The 27,794-nt window shown below is 35.5% G+C and overlaps 1 protein-coding gene across 1 annotated transcript; it reads right to left on the minus strand.

Annotated features, from left to right (window-relative positions):
• Positions 1-1,827: 1,827 nt before the first annotated feature.
• On the minus strand, positions 1,828-22,875 carry LOC123522876 (polypeptide N-acetylgalactosaminyltransferase 11-like). Its single transcript, XM_045300363.2, has 11 exons — positions 22,669-22,875; positions 14,044-14,818; positions 13,237-13,403; positions 12,272-12,449; positions 11,305-11,508; positions 9,798-9,915; positions 8,909-9,094; positions 5,915-6,049; positions 5,051-5,161; positions 4,231-4,368; positions 1,828-2,119 (listed from the first exon to the last, which is right to left on the minus strand). The coding sequence occupies exons 2-11, from the start codon at positions 14,406-14,408 to the stop codon at positions 1,967-1,969; spliced, it is 1,755 nt and encodes a 584-aa protein (XP_045156298.2). The 5' UTR covers positions 14,409-14,818; positions 22,669-22,875; the 3' UTR covers positions 1,828-1,966.
• Positions 22,876-27,794: the final 4,919 nt, after the last annotated feature.

A 27,794-nucleotide genomic window follows, 5' to 3' on the forward strand; every position in this document is an offset into this window, starting at 1 on the left:
AGGTAGTTACTGAGAAATGGTTGCGGACGGACTGACGGATGGACTGACAACGCCATTTCAATAACCCCTCCCGATTTTATTGGCGGGGGATAACAAAAGCAATAGGTGAATAAACTGAACTTTATATCAGCTGGTATCACATACTGTTTATGAACCTTTGCTTGCTTTTTGGGGTTTATAGTCACACTGACGTAATTTAGGTCGTATGGTCAAACTTTTGATTGTGGACCCAAGGCATGGGCTGCACTATGGTAAAACAGCCAACCTTCCATAATCTACCCGGATCTGTTTATTGGCAAGAACCTTGCCTGAAACAAAAGTCATAATAAATTGTTGTCCACCCTTACAATCTTTCAACTTCCACCTTTAACGTAACAAGTAAATAGATGAATGCTCCCCGAAATATGATTTATTGCATATTAAAAGAACAAAAGTGGAATTCACTGACTGGACACATATATAGTTTAACTAATGTCAAATAATCAAAGGGCAGTAACACATTGAACAAGAGCACCGCTTGCGGGTGCTGACGCTCATCTGATTTTTTTTGTATATAATAGAAATATTGTCCTACCCATGATTTTCTAAGTCCAAAAAGGGCCATCATTCTTGCAAAAAGCAGGATAGAGTTATGTTTCTTGATGTACAGTGTCCACTTATGATGGTGAAAAACTGTTGCAAGTTTTAAAGCAATAGCTTTGATAGTTTATGAGAAAAGTTGACTTAAACATAATACTCAACCAAGAAAATGATTTTCTAAGTCAAAAAGGGGCAATAATTATTGCAAAAAGCAGGATGGAGTTATGTTGCTTGCTGTACAGGGTCTGCTTATGATGGTGAACAAGTGTTGCAAGTTTCAAAGCAATAGCTTTGATAGTTTAAGAGAAAAAGTTGACCTAAACATAAAACTTAACCAGGAAATCTGATATTTTCTAAGTACAAAAGGGGCCATAAATCTTGCAAAAAGGAGGATGGAGTTATGTTTCTTGCTGTACAGGGTCAGCTTATGATGGTGAACAAGTGTTGCAAGTTTTCAAGCAATAGCTTTGATAGTTTAGGATAAAAGCTGACCTAAACATAAAACTTAACCAAGAAATCTGATTTTCTAAGTCCAAAAGGGGCAATAATTCTTGCAAAAAGCAAGATGGAGTTATGTTTCTTGATGTACAGGGTCTGCTTATGATGGTGAACAAGTATTCCAAGTTTCAAAGCAATAGCTTTGATAGTTTAGGAGAAAAGTTGACCTAAACATAAAACTTAACCAGGCAACGCCGACGCAGACGCTGACGCCGACAACCGCTCAAAAAATCAGATTAGCTAAAAATTATCCCCAAAAAAACATAAAAGAAAATACAAATGCACAGGAGTAAGAAACTGGCATATGCATAATTATGCAAACTAAAATTTCTGAGCAGCAATTGTAAATGTATGGAATTTAAAAGTTGTCATCTGGATAAATAGAATTTGTAATAACGAATAATATGCAATATACAATACAACCATTTGTATCATGGTTGATATTACTCAATATGCAAAGGGGAGCACTCACACAGGTTTCTGCTATCACCATCGGGACATCTTATTTAAAACAGCATATTGGAATTCCCAGGAGAATTCTTAGAGACATTCCTCTACTTAAAGGAATTTTGAAATATCAAAAATAAACATAAAGCGGACTTTCTAACCACCAAGTTTGAACATATAGAATTTTTCTACTTCTGTAACCAATTGGCTTACAATTCCGCTTTCCACAACAAATGTGGCTATACCAACTTCCCCACACCCTATCTCCACAACAGAGCAACAGACCAAACCAAAAGTAAGAAAACTGATGGCTCTGATTTCAAAGGGACAAGGTCAGCTGCCACAATAAAATCCTATGCAAAAGGATGTCGACAAAAATATCTCTTGAGAATGTGGTTATCAGATCTGCTTTTGCATATACATGCATTATAACTATGAGTATTCAAGCAGTAATGCGTTTATTGTGAGCCGGAGAGTAATGTGTGAATGTCCACTTCTGCCATGGAGACTTTTCATCACATAAGTTCATCACAAGCTGGCGAGTTTTGGTGAGTTCCAAACACAGGTTGGATGAATCATGTTTCAACAGTCCTGGCTGAAAAAGAATTCAACATATTCTGGTGTCTGTTTACATATTCTGTAAAGAATAAGTTTCTGATTTTCTTTCTTTTTTAAAATACAAAATTATACTATTCATACTTATTCTAAAACATTCAAAATGTAGAAATAGGACCTCTCTCACTTTTTCATAATTATTTTTATCTATTGTAGTGCACTCTCTTAATTACAAATATTTCACCTGTCAACTGACATTATTCCCAGTCTAATTCTAAGAACAAGGAACCAATTTTCAAAAGGTGTAATCTTTTTTTATAACAATCTGTCATATGCTAAAACAAGAGGGCAAAGATGGGCCTAAATCGCTCACCTGAGTAACACACAATAACAATGTAAACATGTTTTACCTAGTGATTTCGTGGAGAAAAACATTCTGACAAATTTTCATTAAGACTGGACCAAACAACATGGCCTCTTAATTAAGTGTAAACAAGCTTATTCTTTGATTTGACCTGGTTACCTAGTTTTTGACCCTACATGACCCAGATAAAAATTCATACAATATTTCATAAATACAAACATTCTGACCAAGTTTTTTGCACATCAAATGAACAAGAGAGTTGACAAGCTTTTCTTTTGATTTGAACAGGTGACCTAGTTTTTGATTTGAACAGGTGACCTAGTTTTTGACCCCATGTGACCCAGTTTTGCACTTTGCCTAAGAATCATCAAGATAAACATTCTCACCAAGTTTCATGAAAACAGGGTCATAAATGTGGCCTCAAGAGTGTTTTTGATTTGACTGGGTGACTAGTTTATTACCCCATATGACCCAGTTTCAAATTCAGCCTGAAAATTATCAAGATAAACATTCTGACCAAGTTTCATAAAGATAGGGCTATAAATGTGGCCTCTGGGTTGTTTACAAGCTTTCCTTTGATTTGACCTTATGACCTAGCTTTTGACCTAACATGACTCAGTTTCGATCCAAGCCTAGAAATCATCAAGATAATCATTCTGTGCAAGTCTGTATCAAATCAAAGCATAAATGAAACTTATATATGGCTGAAAGGGCCATACAAGAAAATTTTGCCACTTTCAGGGGCAATAACTCCAGAAGCCATGATGGAATCTATCTGGTTTTCAAAAGGAACTGAGATCTTATTGTGACTTTAGTTGTGTGTAAGTGTGGTTAAAATGAAATATAAAATGTCACTTCTATCATGTTCACAAGGAAAAAATTAACAAATCTTGGCTCTTGCCAATACAAGTTTTGTGCAAGTTTGATTGAAGTTGATTGCAAAGTCTCTATCGTGTTCACAAGCCAAAAATAGCAAATTTTGGCCTTTCTTGGGTCCATAACTCTGGAACCCATGATGGGACCTGGCCAGTTTTTGAAAGGAACTGAAATATTATGCCAATACAAGTTTTGTGCAAGTTTGATTAAAGTTGATTGCAAAATGTGGTCTCTATTGTGTTTGCAAGCCAAAAATAGCAAATTTTGGTCCTTTAAGGGCCCATAACACTGGAACCCCTGATGGCATCTGGCCAGTTTTCAAAAGGAACCGAGATATTACGCCAATACAGGTTGTGTGCAAGTTTGATTAAAGTTAATTGCAAAATGTGGTCTCTATCATGTTCACAAGCAAAAATAGCAAACTTTTTTTCAGACAGGCGCGTGCGCAGACAAGACCTAATCTATCTGCCCCCTCCACATAGTGGTAGAGGCACAAAAATTTTGACCTCATGCAATTTTTCATAATGGGAGTCTATGGGGAAATCATAACTTTCATAACAAATTTGCGAACGAAAATTTTTCTACAATGTACATTTTAATGCAACTTCTCAGAGCTGTAAGTACAGATATGGCCTATAATGTGGTGAAATAAAATGTATAGGTCCGTGTGCTTATTTTTAAGATATTTGTATGCTAAATTCAGGCTTTATTCTACATTTTCCAGATAAGTGACATTTACCCCATCATTTCCTGTTTATCAAACGTGCAGAACTACCTTAACTTGTAGTACTTATTTGTGTTTTGCACTTTTTCTTTCTTATTGCATGCTTTAAATATCCTCTCTGTTAACATAACTCAAAATAATTTTCCTACTCAAGCTTTCTAACTCATTCTTTCATAGTAATACTCACTCCACTGTGAGTCCATGTTTCTGCAGGACCTTCAAAGCACCCCTCTAAGGTTGGTATTTTGTCGCTAAGGAATGTTCCCTTCACAACCACACACTGCAGTATGGACCGGAATAAATTTTCCGAAGTAAGTGAAAACATCTGAAATATGTTATCATAATGTTAGTAAAATTTTGGAATGTGAACTGATCAAGTTTGGCTTCTTGTCACTTAGGAATGTTCCCTTGACAAAATTGCCTTGTAAACAACTCTTTAACTCAAGATATAGCTTTAACAAAGGTAAATGTGTTTTCAACTGGAAAACAACTTTATTAAGCAAGGTTTAGCCATGACAAGGTTATAAATGACCATACCTGGTAAAAGGCAATTTCTGAGCAAGGACAAGGTTTAGTTTTGACTGAATTAGATATTTCTTATCTGGAAAACAACAATCTCTAGCAGTGTTTAAATCTGACCGAGTTATACATAGTCCTACCTGGTAAAGAATGTTATGCTTTGATGGTCTATGTATGGCATTACCTGGTAACAACAATTTCTAAGCAAGATCTAGTTTTGCCCTGATAAGGTCAGCCCATATTTTGGTTTACATTATCTGTGAAAAGTTTGACAAAGTTAGGCAAGCCCTTATGTGGTTGAAAACAATTTCTAAGCATGGCTTAGTTAGTCCTTACCAGGTAAACAACAATTTCTAAGCAAGATCTAGCTTTGCCCTGTGAAGGAAGCCCTTATTTTGGTTTACATCATCTGTGAAAAGTTTGACAAAGTTAGGCAAGCCCTTATGTGGTTAAAAACAATTTCTAAGCACGGCTTAGTTTGTCCTTACCTGGTAAACAACAATTTCTGAGCAAGGTTTAGCTTTGACTGGGTTAGGTATAGAAAACAGGAAGTCATCATTGTCCAGACAGATGTCTGAATTAGTGGCACTGTTCTTTACCTATATGGGAAAAATAAACACGAGTCAGAGATTTCCAAACATGAGTCAGAGATTTCCAAACACTGATAAAAAATCTTCAAAGCAAAGGATGATACATGTATATATCAAAAACTCTGGATTTCTAACAAAAACATTCATGTTTAGAAATTCAACACACATAGTATCAAACAATTGTTATGCTTCGCACAGAGAACACAAATATTCAACTGACAGAAGTTTCATACTTTCCCCTATACATTTAATTACTCGCACAGATCTGGATTGTAAACACTCATTCAAAAAATTCCACAAACTATACAAAAATGTAGAATATAATTATACCCAGGAAATTTCATGAATTTACCTGTACTAGTGAATCTTTACCATTTTTAAATAATTCTTGGCCCACAACTTCAATGCTACTGAAACAATCTGTCTGGTTATAAAAATTGACCCAGAAATGCCCATAAATACTAATATGATCCAGTCTAGTGCACATTGGGTTTAACAACACACCAACACAATTATAGATCATAGGTCAAACTTTTTGTAATGGAGGAAGATCCCAGGTGCTCCTCCAAGAAATTATTTCATCATGTGGGTAAAATAACCGACCTTCAGTAAGCCTGCTGGATGGCTTTCTCACATGAAAAATTCTACACCCAAAGTGAGGCTTGATTCCCCACATCAGTAAGGGGCAAGTCAAATTTGAAGTCAGAGACCTTAACCATTAGGCCCCCTCTAGGTTTGACCTGAAGTTAGAAGATAACTTACCCATCCCCAGGCCTGGTTATTTTCTTTATAGGCTGACAATTCTGGCCATACATTGTCAAGGAACCATTTGAATGGTTTACACTGTAGGCGTTTCTTCAGTTCAAATCTTTCTGTCAGGTCACCTTCATCAACTGACTGTAAAAAATAATTTAAATTCACTTAAAGTACATAGTAAATTTATAATGTCAGTCCATATACTTCTGGTAGTTTGGCTGAACAACACAATGAGTATGATGTTTTACATAATGAAGCTTAGTCAATGAAACCCTGAAATCTGTTTCTATAAAACCATACGGCCATGATGGCCCTGAGTCACTCACCTGTTCTTGACTATTAGAGCATGAATATAAAACTAATGTATCAAGGTAGACAACATCAAGCAGTCAAAATAGCAGTTGATTACACATTACCCTATTTTTTGACAAAATGGCCAATGGGGGAAAACAAACCATTTGAATAAGCATTAGAGAACCTTACAGACATGCTACAGACCAGGTTTGGTGAAGATCCATCATGTGGTCCATGAGAAAAAGTTTTTTAGAGGTATTTCTTTTTTTGACTCTACTAATTCTAAAAGAGACAAAGTAAAACCGTTTGAACAAACTTGAGATACAACCATACTGGGACACTTCGGACAAAGTTTTGTAAACATTCATCATGTGGTTCATGAGGAAAGTTGTTTTCCTATTTTTGGGGTATAGCAGACCCTGAAAGAGGCCAAGCAGAACTAGTTGAACAAATTTGAAGGAGGACCTTATAAACATGCCATTGTTGATAATCTATCAAGCAGATTATGAGAAGAAGTTGTTTTAAGGTTTTTTATATTTCTAATGCTTTTCTGCCCCTATAAAAAGTCAAAAATAATCAGGGCCAGCACCTTGCCAGGATACTGAAGACCAAGTTTGGTGTTATTCTGATGAGTAGTTACCGATGAAAAGATGTTTATGTAAAACTGTGGACAATGGATGCCAAACCAGCCACCAATACTAATATAATACACAATAACTATAATAGCTCAGGGGTTCAGGTGAGCTAAAAATATGAAACACCTAAAAGATGAGAGATTAGATTTTTAAATACAACAATTTTTATTTTTTCTGCAAAAAAGCTGTAAACTGACGCAACTAACAAAGTCTTTTTTTTGTACCAAACATATATCATTTTCTATTAATTCAATACACCAATCAGGGTTCAAACTAGCAATTTTAAGTTGCTTGCAGTCCTGTCTAGACTGACGGATAGACTAAAGCATTTTGTCAAAATTTTAGCCTTGATTGTACAGACAAGTTAACTGTGGACAAGACAACAGACATTTAGTGACCACAATACTTCACCTAAACAATGCTCAGTTGAGCTAAAAAGGTAAAGAGAGAACAGGTGAAATGAAATATTTTATTATTTATTAACACCATAGCATTAAAACATTTGGCCTTTTCTGGAATACAAGACTAAAATGGTGATACATACAGTGTATTGTTTAAGATAATACTTTAGATCTGTGTTCTCTAAAGCATATACAAAGAAAGCACATTTCATGTAACAGAATTTTTAAAACATTAACTCAACATGAATGCACAAAATTTGAAACAAACTCAAACTGCTATTTTACAAAGAAGCAGGAGCTCATAGAACACGAAACACCCCCCCCCCCCCCCCCACCCCAGATGCGATGCATTCAATAACTGCACAAAGAACAGAAATTATTTGGTCACTGTGCACTGGACATTTAACGTACTGACCATAAATCACTGATTACAGGTCATAAGTGACCTCCATATAAAATGTGATCCACTGTTCATGGTCAATGTGACCTTGACTATTAGGAGTCATCCACTGGTCATGATCAACCTCCCTATCAAGTTTCGTGATCCTAGGCCCAAGCTTTCTCAAGTTATCGTCCAGAAACGGTTTAACTGCATCTGGTCACTGTGACCTTGACCTTTGACCTACTGACCTCAAAATCAATATGGGTCATGTGCTGGTCATGACCAACCTCCCTATTGACTTTAATGATCCTAGGCCAAAGCATTCTTGAGTTATCATCAGGTTAACTGTTCCAGTTCATTGTGACCTTGATCTTTGACCTACTGACCTCAAAATCAATAGGGGTCATATGCTGTCATGATCAACCTCCTCATGAAGTTTCGTGATCCTAGGCCCAAGCACCTGCAAGCTATCGTCCATAAGCCATTTAATTGTTCCGGGTCAATGTTACTTTGACCTACTAACCTTAAAATCCATAGGGGTCATCTACTGGCCATGAGCAACCTCCCAATCAATTGTCATGATCCTAGTCCCAAGGGTATGTGAGATATCATCTGGAAACTGACTGGTCTATGAACCGACACAACAGACCAACTGACCAACATCAGTCTGCAAATCCTTCTTCGAAGTGGGGCACAATAATCAAGGTAAGACATTGAGAGTATCTTTAAGCTACTCGAAGATTCATAGTTATTATGACTAATGATCACTTTTTCTAAAATGTTCTTTAATTCCGCCAAGTAATTAGTACAACGTATGTGAGAAAACAATCCAAGTTACTTCTAACACCTTATAAACTGTAGGTTTACAATCAGAGACTGTCACCTATGCAAGCAATGACAATCACATATAATTGCATATAAGGTCATACACAATGTCATGCCGTCCTGTCTAGGTGTATTTCAAACAGGCAACCCTAATTGGCTATACGGGCTATGTAAGTCAGTTTATCACATATGTGTGAAAATTTTCAATCCATTCCCAACTGTGGTTACTGAGATACCACCTTACATACAAAAGCTTAACCAAATCGGAACGCCAACGCACAGCTGAGTCCAAAAGCTCTACGTATTATTTGAACAGTCAAGCTGAAAATATGTCATTGCAAAGACTGCAATTATAGCTCCACTACCTTAAAACCAGAGAATGCCAAAATCTCAAACAGGTAATCAAACAGACATTACTAATTGTCATCACAAGCCAACTACTATAGTTTTTGTTTAAGCATACCTTCATAAAAGGATTAGCCTCGTATACGTATTGTTTGTAATCGTCCATCCAGACTTCTATTGCTCGTTTGTAGTTATGGTTTTCTGTGTCCTGTCTGCCATTGGGAAAATGGTATGGCTGTGATCGTGCAATGTGTCCAATCTTTGAGCAAGGAACATGTATCATCTGCCCCCCACACATCCATACCTAATAACAATAATGCATACATGCATGTTAAATTATGCATGTTAAATTACTGCAGTGTCATTCGAATTAAGTGATATAACATAACTTTTAATCTGCATATGACATTTCATGTTTGTAGATTTCATGTGATTTCAAACATGTATTTCTAATTTTAACATAATCATACAGGTTTAGCTGTCAAGGGAAATAAGTCAAGGGAAAAAACCCTGGTGAAGTTATTATAATACATGTAGAAGTATTTTGCACATTACAGACTTTTCTGAGATCTTACTGCTACATCCATTCTGTGCAAAAACTGATAAGACATCTGGCCTATAATGTGTCAACAAGGTGCAAAACGGCAGTTTTATCTAACTCTTCCATTATCATATTTCTGAGATCTTGTGACCCTTGGCCCAAGTGTGACCTTGATCTTTGAAATGGAAGCCTGGGCCTTGAAGATGACAAGCACAATGTCTCCTACTGAGACAAACCTTTCTGCAAATTACTTCCAAGACAGCTCCATACAGGCCAAATTCACATTCCAAACAAAATCAGGGCTGGCAACTGGGTAGATCCATCAACATTCCATAAGCCAGTGATTTGAAGTTGGCGACCTTAGCCACTCCGCCACGAAGGCCCCCCATGTACACTAAAAAATGAGTCAATAAAATAAACACAATGATTTAACTTCATACAGCTAAAACTAAGCTCAGCCACCTACCCTCCATGGAAACTCCAGATTTTCTCCTCCCCAGATTGTCATGCCTGTATCAAACCCTCCAAGATCTTTGAAGTACTGAACATTAACTACAGCCCCTGGTCCTACCATCACAACACCGCTGTATCATAATAAAACTTCAACTGTCCCTTATCTATGTATATAAGTATTTTCGAGGTGTGCATTTACAAATGGCAGCCACTTCTATCACTATGTTTCAAAATAATACATTTTATACTTAAAGACAGCCAATGCCCATCTTTCACTAAAATATCTTATTTTTAAATATCTACTTCAATGATAGAAAATCATAATCAAATGTATTGAATTTAACTACTGTAAAAGTAGAAATATTCTCGAGGGTTTAATTTTTGCATTATTCACAATGTCCCTCACATAAAGAAGGTAAAACAGAAAATGTGACCTCTAGTGATAACAGAGTTTTTCCAAGATTTTACCTAGTGACCTACTGTCTGACCTCAAGCAATTCATTTTAGAACTTAAATAGATTTCAGATAATTCTGAAAAAGTTTTAAGACCATCAAACAGAAAATGTGGACTCCAGAGTGTTAACAAGGATTTTCTATGATTTGACCTGTGACCTAGTTTTTTACCTCAGGTAACCTACTAGATTTTATAGAGACAAGCATTTTGACACAGTTTCATAAAGATGACGTAGAAAATTAGATTTCTAGAGCTTAAAAAAGGTTTTCCTTACAATTCACCAAGTGACCTAGTTTTTGACCCCAGATAAAACATTAACAAACTCATCCAAGGTTTTACTGAGGATAATGTTCTGACAAAGTTTCATTAAGAATGGACTTAAATTGTGACCTCTAGAGTGTTAACAATCAAAGTTTTGACGACGCATGATGGACAAAGACAACAATCACATGGTGATCACAATAGCTCGTCTTGAGCACTTCGGTTTAGGTGACCTAACAAAATTCAGATGCATATGAAGAATGCTTGCAAAAGCTCTATCTAGCCTTCAAACAGTCAACCTAAATTCAAAATATATATCATTTAAGTGAATATATCTGTGTCAAAAAAACTTATGCGAATGGCTTATAGACGATGTTTTACCTTTGGAAATGTTTGTGAAAAATATAAGGCCAGTAAAAAGGTATGAAATCCGTGTGTCTCACTAGAAGCAAAATTTGTCATATGATCGGCTTAGTTTGAAAATGGCATTTTCGCAATAAGTTAATTATTTCCCTTGTCACAATTATTCTATTTAAAGGTTCATTTTGCTTTAATTTATGTTAACTTTTAATTCTGCAAATACTTTTCAGTTTGCAATAAAAATCAAAAGATTTCCACATTGTAAAATTAACCACTTATACAGGTGTATTTTCAAGTTCTACTGAATGTCCACATCGAAAAAATTAACGACTTATACAGGTGTATGTTTCAAGTTATACTGAAATTTCAGTTTTCTGATTTTTGATGCCTTTAAGACATATATTGAAACTCATGACAAATCTAAACACTAATATTTAAATCTTACGGTAAGGGATCAGTAGCACTCTTCCCGTTCAAGGTATCTGCTCGGAAGTACGTCTCAAAAAATACAAGTCTCCAATCGAATCCGTATCGTGTTTTATACCCTGGTTCAAACTCGTATGCAAACGTTTCTTTGTTAATATAATCCAACTGTGCCATGGAAACCGTTTTTGGATTTTTCTTGATTTCTGCTAGAAGTGGGGGCAACCTGTATTTTTGAAAGAAAAGAAAATTCAAATCCAAGGCTATATATCAAGAGAGAGAGAGAGAAATTCCTTGACATTTTAAATTAAACATCTGAACTGCAACTGCTAGATTCTCAAAATAACATAGGAAATGCTAACTAAATCTTGCTTTATACCATGTCTGGATTATGTAGCTATTTGGTTTTCCTACAGCTGAAGGAATCAGTTAAAGAGACATAACACCAAATGGACCTTTTTTTAAACAGATGGCACTGATTGATATGAAAAATCATAAATTATTAACCAGTATTATTTAAGTAGATATTTCTATTTGTATGTTGTAAAGTACACCTAAATTTCCCTCCTTTTTATATTTAATTTTGACAATGTGGTTTAATGCTTTTTTGAGAGTTTCCTTGTTATTCTAGGACTACTAGTGTTAATAAAAATTAAATTTTCCTTACACTTACTGAATCACTGTAATTACAAACTAAAAATTTCAAAACATTTGACATAAATCTAGAGGCATGCTGCTTTAAATGAGCCGCCCCATGAGAAAACCAACACAGTGGGTTTGCGACCAGCATGGATCCAGACCAGCCTGCACATCCGCGCAGTTTGGTCAGGATCTATGCTGTTCACTAATAATTTCTCCAATTCCAATAGGCTTTAAAAGGGAACAGCATGGATCCTGACCAGACTGCGCGGATGCGCAGGCTGGTCTGGATCCATGCTGGTTGCACAGCCACTATGTTGGTTTTCTCATGGCGTGGCTCAAATATTCACCAGTTTTCATTGACTTCCATATGACTGTCAAAAAATGAGACACAATCCGCCGTGACAAATTTCAGTCCTTCCATTCTTGCAACGATCAAGCCAGATCTACTCTTCAGACGTTTAAGTTTGACGAGGTCTTTTGGAAAATATTCTTCTAACAGGCCCTGGAAGTGTGCTTGGAGGCTGGCTGCAAAATATAATAGGATTTCCATAAATGACGTAACATTACTGATTTTTTTTAACTTTTATTTTATATGCTGGTACACAATGTCTACAATTTTTGAAAACACAAGTGTACAAATGAATAAGAACAGGAAAACACTCAATTTTGTATACTTATTATTATTGATACAAGTAATTTTGTAAAATTCTGTCTTCAACAAAAAGAAATTTACTCTACATATACTACCAAAACTGGCACTTGATTCAAAGCTATACCATTACTAACAGAAAAGCCAATTTTATTTAAGATTATCAATGGATTACATTTTGCCTGGATTTATTATGAATTTATTCATCTTTTACCTACACTGCAGATGAAAACGTGCAATCAATATATGCTTATTATTTCATATTTACAAGAATTTTTGTGTTCAACTGTTCAATTTTGTAATATGTATGCCAAACCTCTACCTATTAGATAGCCTCTTCCCTTGTGAAATGAATGAAACATGCACAATTTGAGAAATGGCTTTGCAAAAAATAAGGCAGTACTTCAAACTGAGCTTCCACAAAAAGTATGTCCTTCATCATAATTATGTTCTCCTTGATGATTTGATAGAAGACATTCTTTCAAAAAAAGTTCTTCTTCCATCTCCGATTCATGGGGAGAAATTGGTAGTTACTATGGAGGACAGGTTAATAACTGATCAGAATTGAAGAACTGTAGTTTGATTACTTGTCCACCCATTGCATAACTGTAAAACTCTTGAAAAACCGAAAACAAACAAACAAACTGCCATGGTAGTACTTACGTAAGTTACTACAGTCATCGACAAGAACAATTTCTTTCAGTAAATGTTTCGGAGTCTTGTTAATGATGCTAAATATAGTCCTCAGCAGAACGGAGGGCCATTCATTGTGGAAGGGAATTACTATGCCTACAGTCTGTAAATCTGTTGGGTACTTTATCTTAGAACATCTGTAATAGAAAGTGAATACAGCTGAACCTGCAGTAATGATCATTCTCAGGGCTTTTTCCCCTATAAAGCTACCTCCAGTAAAAGGAGGCAGTCCCAAAGCCAAAAAAGTATGGTTTTTTTTCCTTATTCTGAACTTAAAATTCCGAAATGATTGTTAACACATAGGGTTTTGCTGTTTTATAATAGTTTTGCTACTGTAATAGTGTATGAAGTAAACAAGAGATACTGCTGAACTATTATTAAAATACTATCCCTATAATCCAAAATTATATCTTTATAATTGAGCCGCGCCATGAGAAAACCAACATAGTGGGTTTGCAGCCAGCATGGATCCAGACCAGCCTGCGCATCCGCACAGTCTGGTCAGGATCCATGCTGTTCGCTAATGGTTTCTCTAATTGCAATAGGCTTTGAAAGCGAACAGCATGGATCCTGACGAGACTGCGCTAATGCGCAGGCTGGTCTGGATCCATGCTGGTTGCAAAGCCACTACCTTGGTTTTCTCATGGCATGGCTCATATGTATCATTATATTTCATAATCTCAGCGTTTAAAGTATTGAAATTATGATCAGAATATGCTCATTCTAATGTACATTTCAATAAACTTCCAAAATGGTGAAATGAAAAACTATCCATACCCAGGTGGTCTCGAGTCTGTGACAGGTCTGTTCAAAGGCAGCAAATCACTGAGTCCAACATTTATTGCATGGGTTTGAAGGTTTCTAACTACTTCCGGTTTCATCAAAAAATTCCTCGCAACATCACTCGATATCTCCTTCCGGTCTAGTCTTCTCAGTTCTTCGTACAGTGGAGATCGTTCATATAGGTTATAAAAAATGGCAGACGGATTGGAATTAAACGAAAGGATTTCATCAAGTCTGTCAATGATTCGGGATTTGTATCCGTATTTTAATTTCACGTGTCTATACAGATAGAATGTCACTATTGACGTTACTAATGTTGTAAATATTCCAAAAACCAGATAGCGCTTCCAGATCTTCATGTTTTTATCTTAATATAGTAGTTATCACACTTAAGACTGTTTATCAACAAGTATCCTATTTTTTTTCTGTTAAATGACATAGCAGTAATAACCCTGCAATTCTTCATAAAAAGCTGCTCTGTATCGATCAATATCCAGCTTATATAAGATAACTTCACTATAACACATCATGATATTCCATTTCAAACAGATATCATAATTCGCAAAATGTACCAGTACATTTCAGATCGTACGCATTTATCTGTGACCACTTAACAAATCAATGGAATCGCTGTATTCATTTCTCATTATTTCTTGCAAGTTAAGACACCTATGCAATATTAATGGTCAAACTCAACCCATGTCTTGAAATCCACAACACCGTGAGTTGTATTAACTGCTGTTTCCTAGCAACCAGTCACACATGATACCTGAAAGTATAAAAAGCCAGAAGATTTTTAAAGAACCATCACCAAAGAATTAAATGAAAAGGTCACTTACTGTATACTTCATGATAAGAAAATTCTAATCATATTCAAAATTCCTATATATTTGCAAAAACAAATGCTTTTTCTTAAGAAAAAATATAACCAAGAAATTCCAATTTTCTAAGCTATTTGCTCTTAAAGTATTCAAGTAAAGTGCAACTAAACAAAAACTTTAACCAAGAAATTCCGATTTTCTAAGCATGAGAAGGGCTATAGTTTTGACAAAATGCAAGTAAGTTATAGTTCTTGGCCAATACTCTCATCTTAGGATGATTAACAAGTCTGCAAACTTTCAAAGCTACTGCTCTTATAGTATTCAATAAAAGTGGATCTAAAGAAAACAAGAGGGTCATGATGACCCTAGATCACTCACCTGAGTAATATGAGCCACATGTTTCAAATAAAATATTAAGACAGTAGGTCAGTAGGTTACATTCATTGTAACTGAAAATCAGTTTTAAGATCGGTGTGTAAAACTGTACATGTCACCCAAATTTCAAGGCTGTATCTTAAAAAACAAGACAGTAGGTCAGTAGGTCAAGGTCACAGTCAAGTGATCCCTAATCGCTTGGTGTCATCAGGTAATTATAATTAAACAGTCTAGGAAATATGATCTGATAATTTTTGAAGTATTTTTTTCTATATAACTCATAATTAAAACAAGTGGTCCCCAGGGCGGGGCCTCTTTTCACCCCTGGGACATAATTTGAACAAACTTGTTAGAGATCCACCAGGCAATGCTACATACCAAATATCAAAGCCCTATGCCTTAAACTTTCAGAAAAAAAGACCATTATTTTCTTTTCCTATATATAGGTCTATGTTAAACTTGGTACCCCGCACGGCAGGGCCTCTTCTCACCCTAGGGACATAATTTGAACAATTTTGGTAGAGAAACACTAGGAAAGGCAACATACTTAATATCAAAAGCCTAGGCCTTGCAGTTTTAGACAAGAAGATTTTTTAAAGTTTTTTTTACTATATAAGTCTATGTAAAGCTATAAGTCTATGTAAAACTTGTGACCCCCAGGGCGGGGCCTCTTTTCACCCCAGGGGCAAAATTTGAACAATCTTGAAAGAGGACCATAAGATGACATCACATGCCAAATATCAAGGCTCTATGCCTTGCGGTTTTGGACAAGAAGATTTTTTAATTTTTTCATTTTGGTTGCCATGGCAACCAGAGTTCTGCATGGAATTGAATTCTTTGAACAGTTTTGAAAGGGGACCACCCAAGGACCATTCCTGTGAAGTTTGGTGTAATTCTGCCAAGTGGTTTTCTAAGAGAAGATTTTTTTAGAAAATGTTGACTGACGGATGACAGACGACACATGACGGACATTGAGCGGTCACGAAAGCTCACCATGAGCCTTTGGCTCAAGTGAGCTAAAAATTATCCAAGAAATTCAAATTTTCTTAGTACAATACTAGTAATGGCCATATTTCAAATCAAATGCAAGTGAGGGGTATGGCTATAGGCCCACTTACACATCTAATGATGACAAAAAAGTGTGCTAAGTATCAAAGTTATAGCTCTTATAGTTTTTAAGAAAAAGTGGACCTCAACAAAAATCTTTACCAATGCCAAGGATCAAGCAATATGACAACATAGCTCAGAGATTTTTTTCAAAATGCAAAAATCAGACAAGTGAAAAAGTGAGGGAGAAAAATACACAAGAAACAATATTACAAAAATACACATTCAAGTACATGTAGTGTTTTTAAAAACAAGTAATTATTATTGATTATGATAGAGAGGTGAAGAGCAGTCAGTGGTCAGGATCCATGCTGTTCGCTATTAGTTTCTCTAATTCCATTAGGCTTTGAAAGCGAACAGTATGGATCTTGACCAGACTGCGCTGATGCGCAAACTGGTCTAGATCCATGCTGGTCGCAAAGCCACTATGTTGGTTTTCTCATGGCACGGCTCAAATTATTGTTTACATTTAGTTATTAGATAGTTCATCAACACAATGGTTTGTTTATTTTGTGGATGAAACAGGTGGTGGATTCATCAATTTTGACTGAAATACAACTTAAATGACAAATATAGGGTTAAGCAGGCTTGCAAAACATCTAATCATAATTATGTTATTATAGCCATTATTTATTTAAAATGTACTGTTATTCATTAAATATGCTTCATCATGAAAGGTGCTACATGTATAAAACTGCTTTCAAATATAAACTGTATGACTTTTTGTGTATATGTTATGTGCTTTTAAAATGCTTTTAACAAGGTCATATTTTTATATTTATAAATAAAATTTGCATTCTTACTTTGTGTACATGTATTGTTTGTTTTTCCACGTTAAACAATATATCTTCTTTTGTCAGAAAAGAATGTTAAACTGTTAAAACAAACATGATGTAAAGATTAATTGTCTTCTGTCAGCTTAGTGTGTGCATTAATTGTCAGACCATTTTATTTGCTTTTCAATTACAGCTTTTATTTCAAGATTTGCGGTGAACATGCTGAAATATAATCAGCAATAAATGATCATGCAGTGAAATAAAACTGATATTTTCACTGTTTCAATGCAGTGAAAATATCATTTTTATTTTCCACTGGTACAGAACTACACTCAAATGAAAAAGAATACGAATTATAAATAATTAGAAATTCTATGTAAAATATACTTCAATAATATAGGTGTACAGTGAGTATATAAATATCAATACGAACAATAAGGTACCATATTTTGACTTTGTGACACAATACACATAGCTGTGCTGGTAAATCGGGTATAATTTAATCAAAACCATTGAAAATACATAAAATACAAGGCAGTCTGAAAGACAGCTAAATCCCCCGCCAATGCTATGGATAGTGAAAGGGTAAACCTTTGACCTTAAGCTGTGACCTTGACCTTGAACTGACATGGCTGACTCATGAATTCTGCACAATGTCTTGATGAGGTGATCATTTGACCAAAGTTTCATGAAAATCCTTCAAGGGGTTTAGGAGATACAGAGCTCAAACCTTTGACCTTGAGTTGTGACCTTGACCTTGAGTTGACATGGCTGACTCATGAATTGTTGATGAGGTGATCATTTGACCCAAGTTTGATGAAAATCCTTGAAGGGGTTTAGGAGATACAGTGTGGACACAAAATGGAAGGCTCAAACCTTTGACCCTAAGCTGTGACCTGGACCTTGAGCCATCATGGCCGACTCGTAAGTTCTGCACATCGTTTTGATGATACAGAGTGGACACAAAATGGAAGGCTCAAACCTTTGACCTGGAGTTGTGACCTTGACCTTGAGCCGGCATGGCTGACTCATGAGTTCTGCACATCGCCTTGATGAAGTGATCATTTGACCCAAGTTTCATATGAATTGTTCAAGGGAATTAGGACATACAGAGCAGACACAAAATGGAAGGCTCAAACCTTTGACCCTCAGTTATGACCTTGACCTTGAACTGGCATGGCTGACTCATAAGTTCTGCACATCGCCTTGATGAGGTGATCATTTGACCTAAGTTTGATGAAAATCCTTCAAGGGGTGTAGGAGATATAGAGCGGACACAAAATGGAAGGATCAAACCTTTCACTCTAAGTTGTGACCTTGACCTTGACTCATGGGCTCTGCACATCGTTTTGATGAGGTGATCATTTGACCCAAGTTTCATGAAAATCCTTCAAGGGGTTTAGGAGATACGGAGCGGACACGAAATGGAAGGCTCAAACCTTTGACCTTGAGTTGTGACCTTGACCTTGAGCCGGCATGGCTAACTCATGAGTTCTGCACATCGCCTTGATGAGGTGATCATTTGACCCAAGTTTCATATGAATCCTTCAAGGGAATTCGGACATACAGAGCAGACACAAAATGGAAGGCTCAAACCTTGGACCCTCAGTTGTGACCTTGACCTTAAGCTGGCATGGCTGACTCATGGGTTCTGCACATCGTCTTGATGAGGTGATCATTTGACCCAAGTTTTATAAAATTCCTTCAAGGGGTTTAGGAGATATGGAGCGGGCTCAAACCTTTGACCTTGAGTTGTGACCTTGACCTTGAGCCGACAAGGCTGACTCATAGGTTCTGCACATCGTCTTGATGAGGTGATCATTTGACCCAAGTTTCATTAAAATCCTTCAAAGGGTTTAGGAGATATGGACCGGACACAAAATAGAAGGCTAAAACCTTTGACCTGCAGTTGTGACTTTAACCTTGAGCCGACAAAGCTGACTCATGGGCTCTGCACATCGTCTTGATGAGGTGATCATTTGACCCAAGTTTCATGAAAATCCTTCAAGGGCTTTACAAGATATGGAGCAGACACGAAAGTGTTACGGCCAGATGGAAGGACGGACGGAAGGACGGACAGAGACCATTCCTATAACCTCCCACCATTTGTGGATGGGGATTAAAAAAGAAAATTTATTTGTTTCAGTGTAAAACCAATATAAGTTTCACTCATAAACATCATGTGCAATATTTTCATGATTGAGTTTTTTATTCATTGTAAAATTGAAAATATTATGGTAGTTCTGCACGTTTGATGAACCAGAAGTAATGGCGTATCATCATTTATGCTGAAAACATAGAATAAAGCCTGGACTCAGCATATGGTAATGAAAATCATTTTATGAATTAATGGCATAAGGTGAATTAATTATAACAATGGCAAAGTTACTACCTTTCTAAAACAGCTGACATGTTAAATACATCCAAAACATATCTTAAATCAGATCGAAATGCATGGATGTCTTTAATAATTAGCAAATATCTCAAAAACAAGCACACAGACCTACACATTATATTTTCGCCATATTATAGGCCATATGTTTATTCACGACTGTGAGAAATTTAATTAAAATCTACATAGTAGAAAAAATGCTATTTGTGAAAATGTTATCAAAATTTATTTTCCTATAGGCTCCCATTATGAAAACTTGTGTTAGGTCATAAAACTTTAATTCAGTCCCCAAAAAATCGAGCATACGGCCCTATGTTTCTTATTTGCCCAGTCTGAAGTTTTGAAAAATCATGGTTTAATCAAATTCTACATTGCAGAAACATGTCTGATCCAAACTTGTAGAACTACCTTAAGTTAAACACTGTTTGGTAATAAATTTTGTTGTATTACCCGGTACACCTCGCTTACAGGGCAAGTGCTCTAACAACTGAGCTATTGCCTGACACATAATCTCACCTTGACCTGACCAAGTCCATACGATGACATAATTAAAAAGCAAGATAAAGTTTATTTTAATCTATACTTTTTATTTAGTGCCTATTTTATAAAATGGTCTAAAAAATATCAAACATTTACATTTTTTAAATTTGAGCGTAACAAAAGAAAAATAGTAATACTAGACAGATCTTTTTTCGTAATTAGTCCATGTAAGATCAAAATATCAAAATGGAATATTAACATGACTGACTTAAAAAGGTTGAATTATCTAATGCATAGGATACTATAATATAAATTATCTAATGCATAGAGACTATAACTTACCTAACAATATCCATTTTGATAACTCACTTATAAATGACAAGCCTGTGTTACACAGGTAACAGGATTGTCTAGACTAGCTAAAACATTTCACCTCAGAGTTGTTTATATACTGTCACAGATCTCTTAGCTGAAATGAATCCCATATTGAAACCCAACCAGAAATCATGCTAGAAGTCTGTCACGCTATAAGTTCCTCAAAAGAAATGCCATAAACTCACCTTGTACTTTAAAATATTTCTTATCAAATTTTCTTTTGATCTGACATAAAATAAACCATGCAACAAATTCAGAACACAAGATATACACAGAAGTTTCAAATGGGTACCGCTGTCTGCATTGTTTTGCCCGCCATTTGAGTTGTGACCTGATCAGGGTACTCTTCATTTTGAAAACAAATAGGCCATATAGAATTGTTATTTATTGAACTTTTCTGTAAATTTAAACCTTCTAAGGTATGTTTTCATGAACTTTGTTGAAAATGATTACATTTATAATTCATTAAAATTCATAAATATACAAAATGTTGATCTTGTTTTTCAAAAATAACCATGTGCTATTTTAAAACTTTGCATGAGGTCATCCGTTTCTCATGAGAATCAGTGCGCAGATGTTGCGGTTCAAAACTGATTAGGTAATCAAATGGGATTACGCCATGACTTAAGGGACGCAACCATCAGAAAAAGAAAAATAGCGTCAGTTAAGTTCTGGTAGCCAGAATTATGTCTAGACTAAAACAACTTGTAAGCAAATTACCTTGTGTTGAAAAATTATATCATTATCTAGTCCAAATGATAGTATGTTTTGGGACAGCATGATCACTTTTGACTGTCACTGTCCTGTCACATCAAAAACTTATTCTGCATATTTCTGTTAGGAAATCCCCAATGAAATCTGTTGGGAACATTTTCTTGTACAAGTACAATGTATTTGTAACAATCACATCTCTGATAATGAATTTATGTTGACATTATTAGGCATAAAATTGCCTTGCTAAATTTTTTTAATGTAATATTTTGTGTTATGTTTCTGAAATTTAGTGTCTTTGGCAGTCCCCTGTGTATTGAAACCAGTGTCAGGGTAGGTCTCCTCGCACCTATTTTACACATATTTCCGAAGTTTTATATTTATTTAAGTCTCTTTTTTAAAATTATGGATTATATTCAAGCCATTCCAAGTTTCTTCATGAATATTACTTTTAATTTATTGGAGCAAGTAAGCTTGACCGGTATTTTATGACTTTTTTGGATTTTTTAATGTTTTTGTTTTTCTAACAGTAAAATGCAGCAAAGAAGTATAAAATACACAGAATGGCAACGAGATCATCTTGCATATGCTCAAGTCACCGTGTTATCTTACTGAAGTGTTTGCTGACTTGATCACTTATGATCAAATCAACAGACGCTTATTAAAGTATTACACTGGCGATACGGCCGGCACGTAATAAACCGAATCGGGTCTGATTTTCAAACGACAACTGTTGATTTCTCTGACTTCCAATCATAAATTCATTCCTTCCCCACGAAGAAAATACAAATAACATTTAAAAAAACACCATTACCATTATAAACAAACAATCTGATAGAAAGTTTCTCACAACACAAATTTCTATCCTTCTGCTGTCTGTTTCATACACCGGTAAAACGAGATCTCATTCAGTTGCCACGTGATGTTGGCGAGATTTGCTCTATATATGCCTTTCAAGTTGCTGATCTATTTATTTTTATAGCTATCTGAATGCAGATATGGGTAAGGCTTAGATGTGTAGCAGTTCCTGTATCGGATGGCCCCAGTAGCTCAATTGAAAGAGCGCTGAAACGGTAAGCCGAAGGTCCAAGGTTCGAATCCAGGTCGAGGCAGCACATTTTTCCTGAGACTGCTACATTTGGGGGCTTGTCCGGGATGCTCACGCTTGGAGTCCGTAAGAGCCAAGCAGTTTGGCTGGGGTGTGCATCTGAATTCGGCTAACAGTCTGCGGCAGACAATAAATTTTTATTAGCCATGAGTGCCAATGTCTCACATTAAAATGGAAGGTGTATAGCGATTCTCGTATCGGATGGCCTCAGTAGCTCAATTGGTAAAGTGTTGGCAAGGTAAGTCGAAGGTCCAAGGTTTGAAGCTCCACATTTTTCCTGAGACTGTTACAGATGGAAGACAACTATAAAATATTAACAGATCATAAAATAAGTCATTCCGATAAGCCAAATAAGTAAGGCTAATCATTATTCTAATCTTTCATGTAAGGAGTTTTTAACAGTTACACTTCCTTACCATGACATTTCAATGGACAGCTCTATCATCTATATCTAGGTATATTTTAGACGATTACCTGACATGTCCGAATCCCTTCACACTGACAATCAAAACAATCTGTACATGTTGTAAGCATAAGTTGTCAATCAAATTACATAATTAATATGTGCAAAATGGCAAGAAAACACTGCCAAAGTAAAATTTGCAAATATTATTCGTGTAACTTTCCTCAAAAACAGCTTTTATGGACATGTATCTCAAAATTTGGATAGGCTATCTTCCAGTTGCCGTATTATATCCGAAGGGGGGAACTCTTTCCTTTTCGGACCGGTAACAACTTTGGTACGGAACTGCAAAAATCTGAAACAAACCCGTTTTAAATGTCCAATTCTGAAAAGTAAAATACTATGCAATTACCAGCGGAGCTTGCCCACGATCTACCATGCAGTAAAGGTACTGCAGGTGATCAGTTGTTCCAGATTAAAAGTACCTTCTCATATAAAACCTAACCTCATTTTTTCTAGGAAACATTTGTATTTGTTGCTTTATAAATACTTTATTGAGCAAATTATTTCAAATACTCCTTCTTCCCTTATACTGTTGTGTTGTGGAACCACCTGCCTTCTCAAACTGTACTCCAACCTGACCTTGCGGGGTTCAAACGATGTCTTGACCCCTCGGTCCTCTCTTACCGCCCCTGAACTCACAAAGCGGATGTTTTTAACCCTTTTAACTTGTGAATATTTTATATATACAAATGTGAGAAGATATAACAACACAGATTTAAATATGAATACGAGAATATAGAACTACAGTTTGCGATTCACTAGACCTTAAAGCCTCAGTAATGTATGAAAAATTAATGTATAATAATTGTACTGTAAGTTCAAAATAATGATTAAAAAATAATGACGTTGCGGGAGAATGTAGGCCTATAGTCGTGTATTAGTTTTTATGCGTTTTACGCTAGAATAGCGTTAGCGCATTTTCATTTCGTGATATAACATCTTCAGAATGCCTCGGGAATCGTTAGTACCCTCGCCCTACAGGACTCGGACACAACCAATCCCTTGGGATTCTGCACATGTTATAACAAAAAAGCATGCGTTATCCCTACATTAACATTGAAGATTTCGTTCGATAACAAAACAACAGACAAAAAGGTGGAGATATAAAAAGGTCATTATGTTTGATATGTGTTTGTAACTAAGGTGGAAGCATGTCAAACTAAAGTCTTCTTTCATCAAGGGACAATACCATGTATTTACCGTTGATAAGACATATTAGATATGCGAGTTTCTCCCCTTATCTACCCGTAAGGTAACGTATCTTATCACCAATCATTCTGATTCATCAGATGTTCGACATGGTACCCGACACGAACCGGAGAACCATGGTAGAGCTCTGGTATGCGAGAATGCTCACCAATAAACAGTGTTGTCATTATCATCCATAAAAGAATAGAAAGGACGGAATGGGAGTCCGTATATTTAATGCAAGAATTTATTGGATAAAATATTTTCACGATCACCTCAAATATGAACAGAATCAATAACCAACCTCATTAAAACATAGCTATGATGTAAATATAGTCATATAAATTAAAATCATAAAAGTCATTTTCAGCAGTGATATGCGAATGAAATTTTAATTGAAAACATTCAAATTGTGAATTATAGGTATCCAGATAAGATAATTTTGATTCATCAACAGCTTTTAAAACTCGATTTGTAACATTTAGTGTTACAATAACGTTTTGCTTCTAGGCTTTCTTTCGATGCGGAGATGCCTGGTTATTAAATGAAAGTTTATTTTTGAGTACAAGCTACGAAATGAACTAAGGCAGTCTGACATTGTGGAAAGTTTTACTTGCAGCAATTAAAAACACATGTATTTACAATATGTAACAGTACAGAAAGAAATGACAATTTAAGACACCAGTCTAATAATTAAGTACTAAATCTTTAGGTTAATCTGACCGCTATCTCATTTGCATTTGCTTAGTTAATTAAGTATAATATGTTGCGAAACAGAACATCTGGTTGTATATCAGTATGGATAGCTCACACGGCATGCAGTTATGTAAATTCGCATTTCTGTGATCAAAAATATTGATAAAAAATTCCGAAAAAGTCAACGTTATAGGATAGATTTTCAGTATAGAAATATGATGATTTATTTAAAAATCTAGTTAATTTTTTTTCATTTCTTTTCATCATAAAATTTTTCTTTTTATGACTGACCTTATACAGGCGCGGATACCTGCTGTGTTTACAGAAGTTTTATGGTATGATCATGCTGACAGCTACTATACTTAACACTTTGCTATTAATCAGAAACACATTACACGCTTAGTGAATACTAAGCAAAAAGCCAAACCTGCTATATGCTTTTTTATTTTAAAAGCAATATTACTGTAATACTAAAATCCATTTTAAATTAAAAGATATCAAGTTAAAAGATATATCATATCAGTCCATCGTTCTCATTTAGACTTAGAATAGTTTAGACAATTATTTGTTCAACTGTAAGCTTCGTAAACCTGATAATAAAATTAAGTACTCGAATCTATGTGTCAGTAGCATATTTTATATACTTCCAGGAGTGCTAAATTTATCTATCAGTCAATTATATCATATAGCAGTCTTGTCATACATATACTAGTAATAACAATAAAAATAATACAGTCTTATGTTCATATAGCTGTGATTTATTCTATTATGCATTAATCTGATTCTGATGAATAACTATGGAAGCGAAAACTCTGTAAAGGCCGATAAGAATTCTGATTTTTTTTTTTTTATTTTCTAAACTGAATCTCAAAAGTTATACTATTTTTATTTCGCAGGCACTAATATCTCATTTATTTCACTTTTACAAAAGTGCAACCGATAATTCTGTCAGTCACAGTGTAGCGCGGATGTAAAATTTACAAAACTATAAACTGTGATTATTGACATTTTACATGTAACAATCTGTTACATTCTAAGACCCCGAATATTTTAATGACACGTGGTTGCGACAATTTACAATTTTGACCGCAACAATGACACGTGGCTTTGACATTGATCGCAATACACAGTAATATTTGACACCAGTTTTTTTTACATAAAATAAACGATATGTAACGCAAAATGTGATAAAGGCAATATTTTATCTTTAATCAGTCAAAAAACTTAAGCTATGCAATTGTACCCCAGCTATGATAATTCTAACATCTTTGCCTCTTCTACGGAGTACATCAAGCAAGGCAGAGACTCTTATCAGCTAACAGAATAACTCGGACATTTTGGGCAGAGTGGCTAAAATGCAATTTTAGCCGTTTTTAAATGCAAATGGAAGCAAGATGCTATTGAATTACTTTAAATATTTTTATATCATCATTATCTTTGTTTGTTATACTTTCACGTCATAACAGTGATAAAATTTGTTTCAGAGGAGAAAGAGTATTAAATGTCCTTTAAAGTTAGCGAAAGACGTGGTTTGCTTGCATTTTATATAGGTTACATAGGGAAATACTATGGTTGATTTCAAATGAAATTGGAAGCAAGAAGAAATAGTGTTACATTAATAAAAAACACACCAGTGGAAAGATAAGAAAATGAATTTTATGGTAGGAACAGTGATAAATTTAAATATCAAAGCAGGAAAGAAGAATGGTCAAAACAAAATTTAATCCTTCTATATTTCAATGTAAATCAGAGGTCTGTCTGATATCAGAAAGTCTCTGCCGCGGCTGTTCTCGCACCCCGCTGCGGATAGCTTGATAAGACGCCTAAGAAGAAAAAAGTTGGGTATGAGTCAGATTGCTACAATGTTCATCGGCTGTAGTCTCATCCTGTAAAACATAATGAGTCCAAAATCTAATCTTTGAGGTTGTAAAAACTGCAGACTCAGACCTTCTTGTATGACCGCTACACTCGAAAGATTTGAATAATCACGCTTTATCTCAACGTATGACACGCCACCGGACTATTTCAATTTAACACAGTAAGTATTTGAGCCGCGCCATGAGAAAACCAACATAGTGGCTTTGTGCAGTCTGGTCAGGATCCATGCTGTTCGCTAACAGTTTCTGTAATTGCAATAGACTTTGAAAGTGAACCGCATGGGTCCTAACTAGACTGCGCGGCTGGTTTGGATCCATGCTGGTCGCAAACCCACTATGTTGGTTTCCACATGGTGCGGCTCATTTGTCTTGATGTAAGGGTTCCAGAAGGTAGAAAAAACATCCAAGCTTGGGTCAGGTTAAAACCTTGTACATGTATGCTAGTTTTTTTTTTTTAATTTTTCGTGGTCGATTTACTTATCCGGGAGTTTAATTACTTTTTGGTGACATTCTTGAGATGTGAGCGCTTTTGTTTAGATCGGAAGAGAGATCTAGAGATATCATTGAGGTTCAAATCATCATTGGACCTATGTTCGTCAACTTAATGCAAAGCGTTTCTTCTATGTTCGCGTTAAAGTAACGAAACATTTCAACTTTATGTTGTAATATATGGTATCTCATGAATAAGAAATATATTGTAATAAATAAGTTTATTTTTATAGCTATTTGAAAGGACGTAATTGTCGCTTTATGATAAAAGTTCGTAGCGTTTTACCATATTGAAAAAGTATATAAACATAAACTTTTTTAGAAAGGTATATTTAAATCTCTAGACGAACAAATATAAAACATAAAAAAATCTGTATAAAATGCACTTACATTTTGTGGTATAATGTGTAACCCATAGCTGTAAGACTTGTTAAAAAATGATGGGTAAAACACGTTCTTTCCTACAATGACCTATATCTTTATGTACATGTGTATCTATAAATGCCGCATCCAGGGTTGTTAAAACTGTTTAGAGATTTGAATGACCTTTCCAAGTACGTTGATAGGCTTTCTAAATATACTGACAATTTTGACGATATGAGCCGCACCATGAGAAAACCAACATAGTCCATTTGCGACCAGCATGGATCCAGACCAGCCTGCGCATCCGCGCATTCAGGTCAGGATCCATGCTGTTCGCTTCCAAAGCATATTGTCATTAGAGAAACCGTTAGCGAACAGCATGAATCCTGACGAGGCTGCGCGGATGCGCAGGCTGGTCTGGATCCATGCTGGTCGCAAATGCACTAATATTGATTTTCACACGGCGCGGCTCATTTTAACATGGTAAATTTCTTACAGTTTTATACTCGTTACTTTAAACA

The sequence above is a fragment of the Mercenaria mercenaria genome, chromosome 8 (assembly GCF_021730395.1).
Source record: "Mercenaria mercenaria strain notata chromosome 8, MADL_Memer_1, whole genome shotgun sequence".
Taxonomy (NCBI): Eukaryota; Metazoa; Mollusca; class Bivalvia; order Venerida; family Veneridae; genus Mercenaria; species Mercenaria mercenaria.

Coding starts and splice junctions, on each gene's coding strand:
- LOC123522876 (XM_045300363.2), bottom strand. CDS start 14,408: ATGAAGATCTGGAAGCGCTATCTGGTTTTTGGAATATTTACAACATTA. Junction 12,450..13,236: donor CGATGACTGTAGTAACTTAC/GTAAGTACTACC, acceptor TATATTTTGCAG/CCAGCCTCCAAGCACACTTC. Junction 5,162..5,914: donor ATAACCAGGCCTGGGGATGG/GTAAGTTATCTT, acceptor TTTCCCATATAG/GTAAAGAACAGTGCCACTAA.